The 17510-nt window shown below is 44.4% G+C and overlaps 1 protein-coding gene across 1 annotated transcript in view; it reads left to right on the top strand.

The window, feature by feature from the left end:
- Positions 1-17510, top strand: part of LOC139698611 (lutropin-choriogonadotropic hormone receptor-like) — a 159272-nt gene that overhangs the window by 136051 nt on the left and 5711 nt on the right. The window contains exons 13-16 of the mRNA XM_071597454.1: positions 2132-2427; positions 6593-6821; positions 11781-11922; positions 13201-13430. Of these exons, the coding sequence (XP_071453555.1) occupies positions 2132-2427; positions 6593-6821; positions 11781-11922; positions 13201-13430 (897 nt within the window). The remainder of the gene's footprint in view (positions 1-2131; positions 2428-6592; positions 6822-11780; positions 11923-13200; positions 13431-17510) is intronic.

A 17510-nucleotide genomic window follows, 5' to 3' on the forward strand; every position in this document is an offset into this window, starting at 1 on the left:
TTCGCATTTCGTTTGTTACCAACGTGTGAGTATTACTCAGCGAATTCATTCAAAATTTATAACGGTGCCTTAAATATTATTTGACGGTCTTCACTCTCACAATGGAAGCATAGAGGTTAAAGTTTGTATGGAGCAGTGACTGGAGCAACTCCAGGTCCACCTTCCTTTAAGTAATTGAATGTCCCCCTTCTTTAAACATTTCAGACCAAAGTCTAGCTAAACGGAAGAACAGGCTCCCCATAAGTCTTCTGCTGCATTGCTTAAACCTCCACTGAGGATTTTTTTCAGGCCTGAGTAAGATTTCAATGCAGCGTCGCGTATGTACGTAGTAGCTTGAGCTTCAACTTTTGCACAATGTACCATGCGAATGTGAAACATATGATCCTTCTTTATTGAAAAGCCCTTTCGTCTTGCGATGTTTTCATTTTTGGGTTAAAATATTCAAATTGCACACGGTTTTTGGAATTTTGCTTCGTTATTTCAAAGCAAAGTTTTTGTTTATTTTATTTTTAATATCAAAGTGGATTTCAGCTTCTTTTGTTAGCGATAAAGATGAGATAAATTAGGCACACAACGCCTGGAATCTCATGATTCTCAACTGGGGAGTTTGAGGAATAGGCGTGTTGTCATCCATGCCCAGGAAGCTCGCGTGGCGGCGGCAGGGGAAAGTGCTTTCTGTCTTATCTCATCTCGCGTATCTCTTCGTCGCAAACGACACCCTGGGGGGCGGGGAGAGGGTGTGTTCGTTGCGATAACTTTAATATTGTGCAGACAGAGGTAGCTCAGGGTTATCGAGTCTGACTTTGGAGCTGAAAGTCGTCGGTTCGTGCCTCAAAATATCAAAATTTATGACGGCGATTACTCCGGGACGGGGCAGCGAGATTATTGGCTCTTGCACTAAAGATTACCCTGCTCCAATGGCGAGAGGCAGCAGCTGCGTCACAATAAGGCTGTGATGACGCAGTCAAAGTTTAAGGCGCGAGGTGTTTTGGGTCAAGGGTAGTATGGTGTAAAATCACCCCCTGCCACACATCCTAGTGGTGACTCGCACGGTACTAAATTAACCAAGTTTATCGGTTCGGTCGGTATCAAAAGGTGTTGGCAAGAGGGAAACTCAGGGAATCGGCCGCAGTGCTGTGATGTGGAGAGCAAAGCGGAACTAACACATGAATCTCTCCATATAAGATGCAGTTTTGCATTCAAATATGAAGTGATGGCATTCCTCCCGAGGTAAGGTTGAAAAAAAGAATCAGTCAATGTTGCTTACGGTGACGCTGAGTCGTTGAAACTAGTCATACCTAAATAAAGTTCAGTGGAGGAATACGGCGTGTTCCTTATTTCACGAAATTTTACGTTGCCCTTAGCGATTAACATATTGTTTAATGTCATGCAAACGGCTTTGGGGATCGTCACGTGAGCATACCCTTGAAACAACGTGCATATTTATTGATCACTTCATTTGCCAAAATTCGTGCTAATATTAGTGTTTATTAGTATTTTAAATACCCTGAAAGCCACCGCTAGGGTGTGTGAGAGGGGGGTCTACACACCAGACTAGTTTTGAGCTGAATATCTTCCCCTAGTGCGGTCAGACAACGTTATTCTGATTCCTTATTGTCCGTGGAAAAAAACATCTTAAATCTATCTGTTCTACACGTAATCTCTCTAATTTCATTCATTTAGAAGAAATAACCCATGTTATTGTAACCAATATACAGATTTATAATATACTCCCGACATGGCGATTATTCTTCTGCTTGTTGTCTCGCTTCTAGCTCTTGGAATTATGGGATTTCAATACGGCGTATTTGGGATACTCTTCACGTGTCCTAAAGGGGCCGAAATGGGTGCCTAAATTACCGCCCTCTCGCTACCTAACGAGTTTGGACACCCTTCAAGATGGCGTCCACCCTAAATCGGGCGGTTTAGGCGCCTAAATGCCGAGTCTGTACACCGCGTGGCGACGCCACATCCCCCTGGGATGCGCAAATGACCCGAGGATGGCCAGCCGTTGGCGTTGAGTGGTCGTCCGGGGGGAAATGTCACCGATGGGTTCGCGGCGGTCGGGGATTCTCGCGAGTGACCTGCTATTCCAGGGCCGGCTTTCAGTGTCGCTCTCCCCTCTCCGCAGGAAGGAGGCCGTCCGGTGCTACCCCTCGCCGGACGCCTTCAACCCGTGCGAGGACATAATGGGGCGCGCGTGGCTGAGGGCCGCCGTCTGGGCGGTGGTGGTCACCTCCGTGGCCGGCAACCTCGCCGTCCTGCTCGTCCTCCTCTCGGCGCGCTTCCGGATGTCCGTCTCCAAGTTCCTCATGTGCAACCTGGCCGTCGCTGACCTCTGCATGGGCCTCTACCTTCTGCTCATTGCCACCATGGACGCGCGAACCATCGGCGTCTACTTCAACTACGCCTTCGACTGGCAATACGGTGAGTGGCGGGGGGTGGGAGGGCGCCCGTCCGGGGAAAACCTCCGGTACCTCAAGGATGACCGCGCGAATCCGCAGTCGCTTCCTAATTTCCAAAAGTAAAATAGCGTACTGGTCGCACCTTTCGGCTTATCTTACGGGAGTGCTGCAGATGTGGTTCATCTCCATGGATATCCACGATTTATGGAGCCAAACCGTCCCTCCCGATAGAGATAGGTCGGCCTTCCTAATGAATATCTCTGCCACTTCCCATATTACTGCTCTGGAATTAGTTATACACAGGCGTGCCTTCTACTGTTAACATGGAAATGGTCTCTCTTCCTCGCGTCCGCCGTGTTAGCCGGCCACCCACCCGACTTGTCGCCAGGGCTCTTTCGGATGCCGCACCATTCGAATTCGAGAGACAAAGGAAATGCGACGAGATGACGTGAGGGTGGGAGTAGATAGGAGGAGGTGCGTTCGCGCGCGGTAAAGGGTGTTCAGTCGGAAGAATGGTGGACTGAGGGGATTCTAAGGTTTAACGGTGAAGGAAGGGGACCCAGGCACGTGGCGGGTGAAACACCAAGGGTCGATAGAGGAGACATGGACATCGATCGACATTGTCCACTCACGTGTTCACGGTGGTGCCTTGTCGTGGAAGAATACTCGTCGGAAGGGGCCCTCCGGGTCAGGACGCGGGAGGTTCGAGCACCACCTGCACCTCAGCACCAACATTTGACGTGCATCCACGAATGGAGGGAACATTTGACCGAAACGCCGTTTCGGGAGTCAGGAAGATCGGTAAGTTAGAGGAGACCGATGAATAAGGATGCTGGTGACGAGCTGAAACCTATTTCTCTAGAAGATACTTCTCTTTCATGGAGAAACTCTCTTGGTAAGAAGTACTCATGGAAAGGTACAACTCACTCGATTCTAACGCAGGCACGGAATGAATTATGCTGACCCAGTGACGTAATATTTATGTTTGCTCGATGACAGTTAGGACGGCTGTTAATGTGGAGCCATTTCCCTTCCGTGCACACAAATCGGGAACACAACTATGGGAGACATAATACACGACGCATCTATAAATATTCTAGATATTTGGCTGCTCTGCACCAGTACATGGACACTCGTGACATACTTTCTTAATGAATAACTCAATAGATTCAATAACGGTAAAGCGAACCGAAATCGAAATCATTAAATAAAACCTAAATAAAAATTTGGCTACAAAGCCCATGGTTTACTTTCATCGCAAATAGTACTTTGTGGCTCAGTCATTACAATATTTTTAGACCTTAGTTCTCAACAATCAATTAGATCAATTGGTGACAACTCGTCACGTTGATTCGTCAATGCAGTGTAAATAGTTAGAGACTAACAAATTCACCTCGAATCGCTCAATACTGAACACGACAATCAGCAACGCTAACCTACTGACGATCCTTAATGTCCTACCACCAATGATTTTCTCCCTTAAAACAAAATTTACATCATTCCATATTTCAGGCCTTACAGACCCCAAAACAATGCCCAAAATCTAAGTCCCTAAGTTCAATTTATTACGTTATTTATTTAAGGCTCAGTTTGACGTTTGTGATATTTCACTGAATAATCAAAATATTGTTTCCTGTCATCAATAGTATGTTGACGATTTACTCTGCAGGTATAGCGTAACGCAAAGAGACAGAGAGAGAGAGAGAGCAACAGATTTCTCACCTATCCCAAGTTGCATCCACTCTGCTACAATTGTCACCTTGGAATTGACTATAATTCGGCTCTAGCGTCTCTGGCGTGACCTCGAGTCAACGCAGCAGGAACACAACCGACTTAGAATTTAGCACCCACAGGGAACTCAGTCACGCCGGCCGCGCGATACGCGCACTCTCTAAGCGCCACCCCTCCAAGACAAGGAAGCAATCCTCTGCTCGTTGATTCACTGCCTTTGACACATTCTGCTAATGCTTAGAGACGAGAGTTCATTTGGAAAATCGTTGCCTATTACAGCCTTTACGACGCTGCCATCATCGGCCATATGGTGGAGAAGAATCAAATATATCCTCATGGGCATGTACTGTGTGTAAGTGTTGTGGGGTAGAGTGTTTCGTGGTGCATTTTCATGTGGTAGTGATGTTTCAATTTCTTGCTTGTTGTGTCCTGGCTTCCGTGTTGTAGGATGGCTTTCGTGCTGCATCATGGGGTGCAGTTTTTTAGTTGTTTTGCGGTATATGTGTTTGCATTAGTATTGGATGAAGGGATTTTAGGATGAGTGTGTGCGCTGCTGTGGGTGTAATTTTCCGTGTTGTTCTTTTGCATGTGGTATTTTTCTTTTTTACGGTTGGTGACCTAACACCCCCCGCCATACGCCCTTGCGGCGGCTTGCGGGGTATTATGTAGATGTAGATGTAGAAGTACTCCTTCACCACTAGAACACTTAAGGACTCTGACGATAGCGAAGTACATTGAGGTCATAGACAGCTCAAAAATAAGTGACTTCTTAAAATATCCAATCTTAAATCGACATTTTTTAATATTCTCGAACTTTTCTTCTTTCCGGCAAGAGTTAGACCTTTTCCTCCACGCCAAGGATTGTGTGAAGTCCCGATGGGAAGATTGTCACTCAAGACGTATGCGGGAGGTAAAGGTGCGCTTTCGCCCTCGAACATCATTCGGCCCACTTCGCAATGCATCTGATCCATGAACATAATCAAAGCTCGCTTTTCAAACAATTATTTCACCAACATTATTCTCTTCCATTAATTTTCGATTACCAATGCTCTTCTTATTCCAAATGCCCATTTCGTTAATGTAATTCTTCTCCTAATGTCCACAACATTTCTCTTATAATACTGCCCAAATACGTTGACTGATTCACCTGCTCTATTATATTCCTTCCAAAATATAATTTTCGACAGCTTTTTTTATTCTCGAGAATTTCCTTAGTTTTGTTTTATTGTGGTTTATTCTCATCCAATTCTGCTCACTCTTTTTTCTGTAAATCACTCAATAATTCATGCAAATATTTGGCTGTCCGACTCACTGTCTTGATCACCTGCGATCCTGACTCGCCTAATCATCTCGCCACCCACTTTAATTCCTAGTTCCACCCCTTCCCTAAACCTTTTATCTTGGCTGAAAAGTACCGGCGATGACGGAAACCCTGTGCCACATCCATACCAGTCACTGCTCATCCAGATTCTTCCTTTTCTACCTTTACCTACCTGTGCCGTTCAATTCCTCTACAGGCTTCGAATGAGCCTCCCAGTCCACTCTATACCATCGAACGTCTTCTGAAAAGTCAAGAAGCCCTAATAGGACATTCTCATTTTATTCCATATTTCTCTTTACTAATTTTTTCATCACTGCAATTATGCCACGCATTCCTCTTCCCTTTCTGTACTGATATTTGCCTAGGTAGTTCTAGTAACCTATGATGATTGATAATTCTAAAGCACTACCCTGGCTGCATGTAAAATTAAACTTATCGTACACAATAGACTTCTCGAACAGCTGCTTTACACTTCTCCGGGATCGGGATTAAAATTGGCCTGAGGAAATTTTCCGGCAATGTTCCCTCCTAAAAAATACAGTGTATATGTTCAAAGAATTCCTTCCTTCCGTTTTTCTCCGAACTCTTTAGTAATTTTGCAGGTTATAACCTACTCCTACTGCCTTCTTCGAGCTCATCTCCCCCAGAGCTTCATCTACCTCCCTATCTACGCGTATTCCTGGACCCAGACTATCCTCGTCTCATTCTCTTTGTATTTTTTCCAACCAGACGGCCAAATACTTCTTTCACAAAGCTCTAAAACGTTTTCTTTCCACCGTACCCGAATCTCTTCTGTCTCTACATATTAGTAAGCTATCTGTGTTATACCTTATGGTATTTTAAGTTTGCCACATCCTCACAACTCTCTTGTTATATAAACGAGCAAAAGATTGCTTTCCTGGTTTGGAAGGGTGGCGTTTAGGCAACGCGCGAATCGCGAGACCGGCTTGAAAGTTTCCGGCAGTCAATTGTGGTTCATTAGAATGTAGTTTCCGGTGGATACTAAATCCGGAGATATTGCCGTGTTGGTTTTTTAGATTACGTATGAGAAACTAAAGCTGAATCTTTTTCCGAGTCCAGTGTGTTTATCCATAATAACCATTATGCCTGCGCGCTTTCTTTCATGGCGATGCAGGTCCTGGTTGCCAGGTGGCCGGCTTCATCACGGTGTTCGCCAGTCAGCTGTCCGTGTTTACGTTGTCCATTCTAACTCTGGAGCGGTGGTTCGCCATCACTTACGCTATGTATCTGAACAAGCGGCTCAAGTTGCCCGCGGCCGCCAAGGTCATGGCCGGCGGGTGGCTCTACGCACTCACGATGGCCTCCCTTCCGCTCCTCGGCATCAGCGGATACTCCACCACCAGGTAAGGGCAGCAGCGCCATTCACCAGGAGGAGTTTGGGGGAGGGGAAGTGATTCTATGGCATTCTATGTGATATTTGGCATGGTTAAAACTATCCTGGGCTGGATTAAAGACTATTTGAATGGTCGCGTACACATGTAGTCGTAGATGTTGTCAGGCATTCCCCAGGGAAGTATCGCCGGGCCTCTTTTACTTCCTCATGACTTTGGTAGCATGAAAAAATTAGAATGAATATACAAGTGTCCAGTAGTAGATTTTTGGAATAAAGGTAATCTCCCCGAAAGCCCACCACTTAAAGAGTAACGAAATAGAAAGTTTAGACTCGATTAAATACTTAGGCGTTACCCTCACTCCCAAATATCAATATTGATCTCCAAATAACACTCAATCCCCAAATACCCGGTGTCACTCTCACGTGACGTACAAGAGGGTTCGAATAACGGGAGACATTGCATTCTGACCTTAAATTTTGCGTGAGGCTATTCTCGTCTGCTGCATTCCCCCGGCACCTTTCTAAAGGCCCTAGAACATATTAACCCCGCCATCTTCCGTTGAAATATCGGCACTCTCATTAATATATTTTCAACGGGCACCATTTTCTTAAGAAAAAAGCGCAGTCAGAGTTAATGAGTCCGGTTAAGGTACAATTTTCCACCGGTAACTGCAATTACGTGTTTCTATTGGAAGAGGCGCTTTTGCAAGGATGATCACTTGTTTGTTTTATTTTATTGGACTGAGAATAATACTTGCCGGCGATGAAATGTGTTGTAATTTTTCGGATTCTTTTAATAGATTGAGAAATTCTTGCATATTCTTGAAACAACAATGGCGGGAGTGAGAATTGGTACAATATTTACTTCGTTGACCACAGAAAACATAAAATTCTATTTTTATAAACCTGGCTGATGTAATGCGATGGTAATTACGTTAAATTCATTCTGACCGTACTAAGGAAACAATGAACTGGCTCGCATCCTCTTTCTCCCCCTCCCCATCACCGAATTTATGGACCCCATCCCGATGGAAAGGATTTGGAGAAACTTTCGCTCCATTTTCGTACCAGGGTAGGCTGAAAAGTAATGCACACATGCTTGTAGACTACAAACAAAATGACCTTCAGAAGTACTCCTGGTGGCATGTGGAAGTATCATTTTTTCTTAGCACGCATGCGCAGGTTTGATGTCGTTGCATTCATCCAGTGTATTTTGAGAGGCGGAAGTATGGAGACGTGTTCTAGTGCTATGTCAACGCGAATTAAACAATGTACTTTTATCGACAGCTGCGTTCACCTTATCGTCCGAGGTGTAATGATTACACTTGAGGTGTCTCTTGAGATGAGGAAAAAAATAAAAATGAAAAGGGGCAAGATCGGTGGAATAAGGAGGGTTTTTCTTCGTCCTCGTCTGTGAGACGGCGAGGTACCCATCGGGCACAAATTTTACGGTATTCCAATTGTTCAATAATGAAACCAAGACGTTCCTTGGGTATTCCTATATGTTTTTCAATTCGCTTTTGAGTGATTTGCCGGTCATTTTGAATCAAATCTTCGACGATTTTGCGATTTTTATCGTCTGTGGCAGTGATCGGACGTCCGCTACGTGTTTCATCAACAATTACTTCGTTTCCAGGTTCGCAACCACGAAATTTTACTACCCATCGATTTACAGTAGACCTATCAACAGCATCGTCACCATAAATAGCCTTTAAACGACGATGAATCTCAGTAGGAGTCACTTTTTCAGCAGTTAAAAATTTGATAACAGCACGCTGTTTAACTCGCGTTGACATAGCATTAGAACACGTCTCCATACTTCCGCTTCTCGAAATACACTGAATGAATGTAGTGTCCTCAAACCTCTGCATACGTGTTGAGGGAGAATGTTACTTCCACATGCGACCAGGAGTGCCTGTGAAGGTCATTTTATTTGTGGTCTACAAGCATGTGTGCATTTGAAGGATCTCAATTTTTCCCGGCGTATTGTATTCAGGAAGTTCTCTCGGGTTTCCCACCGGGTCAGCGTGGTGTGCACCGACGTTTCGACGGCTAACTCTGCCATCGTCTTCAGGGTGAAGTGCAGAGCAATGAATTCGCCATGTATTTATACCCTGTCGTAGGGTCAGGTGTCCTCCGATTGGTCCTATGTGTTCCCAAGTGCCGAGCCGCCCCGGTGACGTCTCGTACTTTCAATTTTTCTCAGCACAGGTCTCCACGTGCTGCTGATCTGGAAGCCAGTGTCCCTGTTGAAGGTATTCTGTCCTTCCAGTCGGATTTCCACGGCTTCCTTCGCCACTCGGTCCCAGTAGCCGTTCGTGTGACAAAGTCTTTTGTGATCTGGAAGCCAGTGTCCCTGTTGAAGGTATTCTGTCCTTCCAGTCGGATTTCCACGGCTTCCTTCGCCACTCGGTCCCAGTAGCCGTTCGTGTGACAAAGTCTTTTGTGTGTGTTCGTGTGACAAAAGACTTTGTCACACGAACGGCTACTGGGACCGAGTGGCGAAGGAAGCCGTGGAAATCCGACTGGAAGGACAGAATACCTTCAACAGGGACACTGGCTTCCAGATCAGCAGCACGTGGAGACCTGTGCTGAGAAAATTGAAAGTACGAGACGTCACCGGGGCGGCTCGGCACTTGGGAACACATCGGACCAATCGAAGGACACCTGACCCTACGACAGGGTATAAATACATGGCGAATTCATTGCTCTGCACTTCACCCTGAAGACGATGGCAGAGTTAGCCGTCGAAACGTCGGTGCACACCACGCTGACCCGGTGGGAAACCCGAGAGAACTTCCTGAATATGTGTGCATTTGTTTTCAGCCTAATCTCGTATAATCAGCGTCGAAGGGGATCGATTGCCAGGTTCGAGTGATTGACTTGAGTCCATTTTACACGTTCCAACGCGTGCGTGGTCAAAGACCAAGATTGTGCACGAGAAACTAACTGTCACTGTCCGTGCTGTTCACGTGGAGAACTGAGCAAAACCTGAATATAGAAACATGCCTGCTGCCTTAATGGTCATTGTTCGCTCTTTTCACGTCAGCCGTCGAGAGGTGCCATGGAAACGTGCATTTCATGGCTCTGCGGATTTGAGAGTCCATAGTCATTAAACGCGATAACTGTCCATGACTCATCAAGTATTTTTTAACAATAACAATTTGAAAGGGCAATTTTCAATGCAAATGTTCACGATTTGCGCACTTTTCCAAAACTTTGTGATTTCCAAAAGAGGGGAGGTCACGACCTTCGGATGGGCAGTTGCATTTATATTTCAAAAACATTACATAGGTGATCCCCCTGCCAACCTAACTCTCCGGATCTTGCTTCAGCGGACTTTGTCCTATTTCCTAAGTTGGAATCCACCTTGAAAGGACGCCGATTTCAAACTATTGTAGGAACCCAACAAAATTGTACCGCAAACTTTAAAGCTATCCCGAAATAAGCGTTCCAGGAGGAATTCGAAAACTGGACAACAGTCTAGAGTGTCGTATAGGCAGCCAAGAGCTGTATTTTGAAGACGATAAGCTTAATTAAAGGCTAACTAATAAAGGCAAGTGTTTATTCAAGCAGTCTCATCTTGTTTTAGAACAAACCATTTGTTTGCAGGGTTGGTATTATTTGTCCTATGCATTAAATTCTCAAAGTAAGATGGTGCGCCTCTTGTTTCATTTAGAGATTACCACTTTTGTAAAACGAAGAAAATACCGTGGGGTCGAATCCAAGACGCAAATAAGGCAATTGTCTCGACGGGCCCAGGAGAAATAAAATCTTCTCGTTATTCGGGGGCTGTCAAGAAAGAAACTTACGTTTCGGCCTGGTGTGGCGGTTAATAGAGCTAGAACCGCCATCTTGTTGTATAACACGTCCCTGCACTCAGTACGCATGCTGTTGTGGTATTGTGTGTAGACTTTTATTCTCCTACTTTTATCTCACTGAGAACTGTAAAAATGTGCGACGCAATAGAAAACCCCGCGAGTTGTCAGCGAGGCCCGTCCAGAAAGTAATTTATGTTTTGAAATAAAATTTGAACCTATTAATAAGACGAAGTTTCATTATATAAATTTGAAAGGCACATTCTTAATCATTTTTCTACCTAGTCTCTATTCAAATTGAGGCACATATCATGACGATATACAAATTTTTCAATTCCATCTTTGAAGAAATCTGCCGCCTTACATTTTAACCACTTGTTTACACCAGCATGCAATTCTGCATTACTGCCAAAGCGCTTCACTTCACGTCTAGCGAGATATCCTTAATCGTTAATTGATGATTATTACGAATTTTTTTCGTTGATTTTCACCGTCTGTTCATTTGTCACAAGACAAGGCCGGCCACTGCAGTCCTCGTCGTGAAGATTGGTGCTTTGGCCATTTTTAAATTAAATGTCCCACTGCCTCACTACGCCTTCGCTCATTCCGTTTCCGTACACTTCACTTCGCGTAATTATCTATGAATTTCAATTGGCTTGTGATTTTTTGCCAGTTAAAACCTAATCACAGATCTCACTTCGCGACTCGCGGGATTTACTATTGCGGGCGCACATTTTAACAGTTCGCAGAGTGAGCAAAGTAGAAGAACCACAGTCTGCACACATTACCACAGCAGGGTGCGTACTTAGTGGAGGGACGTTTAGATACCAAGATGGTGGCTCTAGCCCTATTAACCGCCACGCTAGGCCGAAACGTAAGTTACTGTCTGGTCAGCCATCGTTAACTATGCATGTTGTATCGTTTCCAAAAGAGTGTTCATTCGCTGACGATTGGGAAGTGGGGAGCACGTTCGTGGGATGTTGGCATGATGGTGGCTTACGTCGCGGGGGCTGCGATAGCCTCTTACCGATCTGAGTTGGCTCCTTTGAGTGACTGCCAGCCAATGACTGCCAACAATCAGCGGCCGGTGTCACCTACCTACCTGCGATTGCCGACAGACTCTACAGTTCTCTCCGTTCGTGCATCCACAGCATCTGCCTGCCCATGGACACGTCCACTGCGGCAGACGTGGTCTACGTGAGTGCCCTGCTCGTCGCCAACTGCCTCGCCTTCGCGCTCATCTGCGCCTGCTACGCCCGGATTTACTTCTCGTTGGACAAGGACACCCGCAGGGGCGGCGGAACCCCTGCGCCACCTACCGCCGCAATCGGAGCCGCCGGGGACGTCGCAGGCCACCGGGGCAGCAGGTGAATACCCCCACTTGCCACGTTGTGAGATGTTCCACAGAATGATAGCCCTGTGAAAAAATGCATTTCTCAGCACCACAACCTTGCATACTGACCCTATATAGGTATATGTGGGTCGCGGTAGTCAAGGGGGTAGAGCGATGGACTGCTAATCGGAGGGGCCCGGGTTCGATTCCCGGGCAATGCACCATGGGCACCTGCAGCTACACCCAAGCTGTGTGATTTTTCGGGATCTTCCTGGAAAACCATAACCGGCACAGGGCAAGGGCATGGCCCCCCTACCATGATGTGTGAATTGTGTTTATGGTTTATATATATATAATGTATATGAAGTTAGCACTAGCGGACACACACACACACACACACACACACACACACACACACACACATATATATATATATATATATATATATATATATATATATATATACTCATTCACATGGAAATAGATATAAGGAAAAGGGATAGGAACACATATAAAGGACGAACACAGTAGAGGTGGGGAAGCCGGAATCAGGCAAATCACAAGCGTAAAAATATTTCCTAGACCGGGACTTGAACTCCGGATCTTTCCACTTGCTGGGCGGATGCTCATGACCACTTGAGCTATCCAGGAAACGCAATTTACACTGAGATCTCTTTACTTCTATTTCTTCCGATGAAGACGGAGCTGAGTTCCGTCGAAATGATCAAGAAATAACATGTGAGTGATCTTTTTATGTGCTCTTATATTGTTTGTTGCTGTCCAAGTTTGTTATTCAACACCTCCGTGTAATTTCGACAAAATCATCTATATATATATATATATATATATATATATATATATATATATATAGATATATATATATATATATATATATATATATATATATATATAGATGTGTGTATATATATATATGTATATATATAATGGGACGGCACAATAGAGCACAAATAGAATAGAATAGCAACATTTAAAAGGACACTCACACGGTAAATTGTTCGAGCTTTCGACCCTCTCAAGGACTCTCACTTGAAGAAGGCCTCTGAGAGGGCCGAAAGCTCGAACAATTTACCGTGTGAGTGTCCTTTTAAATGTTGCTATTCTCTTTGTGTTCTATTGTGCCGTCCCATTATTGTGCCGCTCGTGAGAGTTTTTCCGTACAATCGTTATATATATAATGGGCAATGTCTTTTCCCAGGAGCAGATCGCGGGCTAGCGGCGAGATGACCGTGGCGAAGAGGATGGCACTGCTGGTGTTCACGGACTTCGCGTGCTGGGCGCCCATCGCCTTTTTCGGATTGACCGCCGTCGCGGGAATGCCCCTCATCGATGTCACTCGCTCCAAGATCCTGCTCGTCTTCTTCTACCCCCTCAACTCTTGCGCCAACCCCTACCTCTACGCCATCCTGACCAAGCAGTACCGCAGGGACCTTTTCATACTGCTCAGCAGGTAAGCCCCACGGCGCCCGAGTGGGGCCTTCGGACGTTCAAAATCTATAAGCAGGTCTTTCCCCGCGAATGCCCTCTTCCTGGCCGTCCACTCAGTTACTGCTTCACTCTTAATTACAAAACTCGCGTTTATGCGGTTGTGTTTCTTGAGGTAAAGTGCATGTTGATCTAACCCTTGATACTCAAGAGACTTGCAACCACCTCAGAGGCAGTAATCTTGATTTTCGTTATGACTGCGCCGTCAGTAGAAGCCGAATTGTGACGCATCTCCTTGAATTTCGTTGATTTCCACAGGTAAATCCAAGGATTCGAGGAATCACTTCCTTGAGATCACGCGCTCAGCAGTCAACAGGTTCATTCCCAGTACATTTATAAAAGATAACACGGAACGTAGATGGTACAACGCGGATGTTAGAAAGACATTAAGAGGTCAAAGGTTATGTCACGCTAAGATGAAAAAATATTGGGGAATTTATCTCTAGCGACAAAAAGAATAAGGTCACTTATTATTATAAGATACTATATCTAGGGGGAATACCAAGAATGAATTTCGGAAAGCGTTATGCTAATTCAAAAGGAAAGGTTAGCGGAAAATTTGAAAGAGAATCCAAAATCATTTTGGTCATACGTCAGGGAAGTTCAGGGAAATAATTCAACTGTTAATTTACTCAAAAATGATAAATGCGGAAGAGTAACCAGCAATGCAACAATTTCAGAATGTAAAAAGCATTCACTTTGACCGGAATTCAAACCCGGATCCTTCGATATCCGGCCGAGTGCTTTTGCCAGTAAAGCTATGATTAAAGTTTATTTTATTTTATGCATGACGTATCATATAATTTTATTTTTTATTATACATTATACATAATCCCAGCTTACCGATTATTGTTACAGCAAATTTTTTTCCTCACATAAATATATCTATGCATATGCATGTATGCGAGGCTTCTCTTAAACTCTGAGATTTTGGGGGCTTCTAAAGGAACAAGATGCTGTGACAAAATATCGTACATACAATGTCACAGGCATTCGTAGTCGTGTGCGGGATGCGCCACAGTCCACGAGGTTAAAGGGCCAACTATTAAACACTTATGCTGTTTATACCTTTGACGATTTCCAAGAAACTGCGGGAGATGAACTGCACTCTACACTCCGAAATTATTGCATTGAAATGCATGTTCGCGGATGACTCCGTTAAAAATGACTATTGCGGCATCTCCCGCAGTTTCTTTGGAATTTTAGAAACCAGCAGTTTGGAAGAGGCTAGGTTGTGAAATTCCTTCTTTCAAAGTGCATCCAGCAGTATATCACCGAATGTCTCCGTTAGCTTTCAAATCGTCTGTCGACCAACCGATGCCCAAAATAAAATCTCATACAATGGAATCGAACGTTTGCGGAAAAATATTAAGCAAAATAAATCCTCCGGACCCAACCAAAGACCCACTGGAATATTTTAGGATTTAGCGTCGGAAGTTGCGCCGTATTTAGAAACAATATTTAAGAAATCGCCGGTGGATCACAAGGTTCCCAGAGATTGGAAAACGGCTAACGCAACACCGATATTTAAAAACGGAGGCAGGGAGAAGCCGAGCAATTAGAGATCTATTTCCATCAAATCCATATCATGTGCAGTCATGGAACATATAATTCGATCGTGAGACACCTCGACAATCAGGAGGTATCAATGAAAAATCACTCACGAAAAGGTAGATCCTGCGAGACAACTTTTGCTTTTTGTTCATGATATTCTTATTTCGGGAGAGAGCAATGTTCCAGGGTATGAGATTTTTCTAGATTTTAAGAAAGCCTTCGACAAAGTACCTCATAGTAAACTACTCACAAAGCTAGAAGTATATGGCATAGATAAAAATATCCCGAGTTAGATTAAAGACTTTATGAATGATGTAGTACAAAGAGTAGGGATAGAGGGAGTTGGCTCAAATGAAGTAGAAGTTACCTCAGGTGTTCCCCAGGGAAGTGTTATTGGGCCTCTTTTATTCCTACTTCACGTTAACGACATTCACTCCGTGGTCACTAGTAAGATACGTTTCTTTGCCGACCACGCAATGGTTTACTGTGATATCCGTGATCCTGAGTACACATCAGCTTTGCCAGATGACCTTAATGCTATACAACGCTAGTGCGACACTTGGAAATTTGAAGTAAACTTAAAAAGTGCATAGTTATAAATATGTGGAAAAAGAGCAATTCCCTCCTGAACGCCGGATTGGAACCCCGAAATGGAATATGTGGACTCAATTTAATACCCAGGCGTTAACCTCACTCACGATCTCTCCTGGGTGAAGTTAGTACGGGAATACACCGAAAGTTAGCAAAAAGTAGGATATATTATAAGAGTACTTGGTGAAGGCGATGAAAAAGTCAAAGAGAAATGATATCTGTCGTTGGTTAGGCCTCTTTTAGAATATGCTGCAAGTGTATGGGATCCTCACGAAGTTGGATTAATTGCTGCATTGGATAGCGTGCAGCGGAGAGGAGCTAGATTTGTAAAAACGTTGTTATGAAAAACTGAGTCGCGTATCAAAAGTATTAGAGAAGCTAAGCTGGGAATTACTCACGGAGCGAAGGTTAAATTATAGATTGAAGCTCTTGCATAAATTGGACGGAGATCTCTTTGGCAGTGATGATGAAATAGTATTATTACCCCCATCGTACTACGGTAGGAGATATCATACTAATAAAATTAGATAGATAAGTGTAGAAAAGGCAGATTTAAGATGTCATTTTTTCCACAAACGATAAGGGATCGTAATAACATTGTTCGACCGCGGTAGGGTCATGATCGGGTAAAATTATTATCGTGTATTCACCCCTTGCCACACACCCTGGCGGTGGCTTGTAGTATATATATAATATATTTATTAATTTATTTATTCGTTCATTTATTTATTTTTATGTGGAAATATATATGAATAAATAAAATACCTCAGGTTTTACATTGCTACTGCTAAAGCGAAACTACCTAGCTCTTCTGCTCCAGACATCAATATGGCAGACTTAATTTGAGAGATAGTCGGGACTGATACTTGGTGGAAATCCATTTGTAATGCACGAAGTAAGAATGAAAATACTTAGCGTTTCCGCATGAAATAATTTATTTCTCTGGACTAGTTTCGTTACACTGTAATATCATCTGCACTGACGGATCACGTTTCCTTTGGAAACGCAGTCTTACCATTTTTCGTTTGTGCATCAACATGGCAACCGGCGCAAGTTGTCATAACCGTATGGACCTGGAACAAAGGCACGGCAGCGATGCCTGTGGGGTGCGGTCGACTACCGAAGCCTCGTTCCCTCGCACAGTGCCAAGAGCGCCGTCTACCGCCTAAAAAGTGCACGCCTTCGAACACCGGATGGCAAACACCCCTCTCGTATCCACAAGATTGATTCCCAACTCGCCAATTGGAAGAGTATGTGGTGTGGAATGATAGGGGGGGTTCGAAAAACAAGGGGTTGCAAGTTGTAGAGATCGTAAAGGGTTTCTTCTGCGGCAAGGATTCGCATGCGAATGTAGTCGAGATGAATGACACGCGAAGATTGGCCACAGCAACTGGTCCACACAACGGCTAATCGGGCACAGAATGTAGATCGTCTGGATGAGATCTTTTCCCTCAAAGCGCACGACCGACCAACACCTTGGCGACCACAGGTCACCCGAATCATTCATCTTTCAATGCGGCGACCGCCCGCGAGAGCGGCAGATGGTGCGGCATGCCCGTCGGAGTCGGACAATGGGGTGATTGGTGGAGTGGAATGGACTCCAATGACAGAACCCTCGTCCACTACAATGGAGGTAATAATACATTTGAAACATCACTGCTTAAGAGACGTCCTTCCAATTAACGCCAGACATTTAATCTGTTATTTAACCTTCTCTCAATGAGTGATTCCCAACCTAGATCCTCTAACACATTGGATACGTCACTCAGTTTTTCATAGCAACGTTTTACAAATTTAGCTCCTCTACACTGCACACGATCCCATTCGGAAATCAATCCAACTTCGTGAGGATCCCATATACCAGTAGCATATTATAAATTAGGCCTAACCAGCAACAGTT

This window comes from Hetaerina americana, unplaced genomic scaffold (genome assembly GCF_022747635.1).
Source record: "Hetaerina americana unplaced genomic scaffold, ioHetAmer1.1.p SCAF_9, whole genome shotgun sequence".
In the NCBI taxonomy this organism is placed as follows: Eukaryota; Metazoa; Arthropoda; class Insecta; order Odonata; family Calopterygidae; genus Hetaerina; species Hetaerina americana.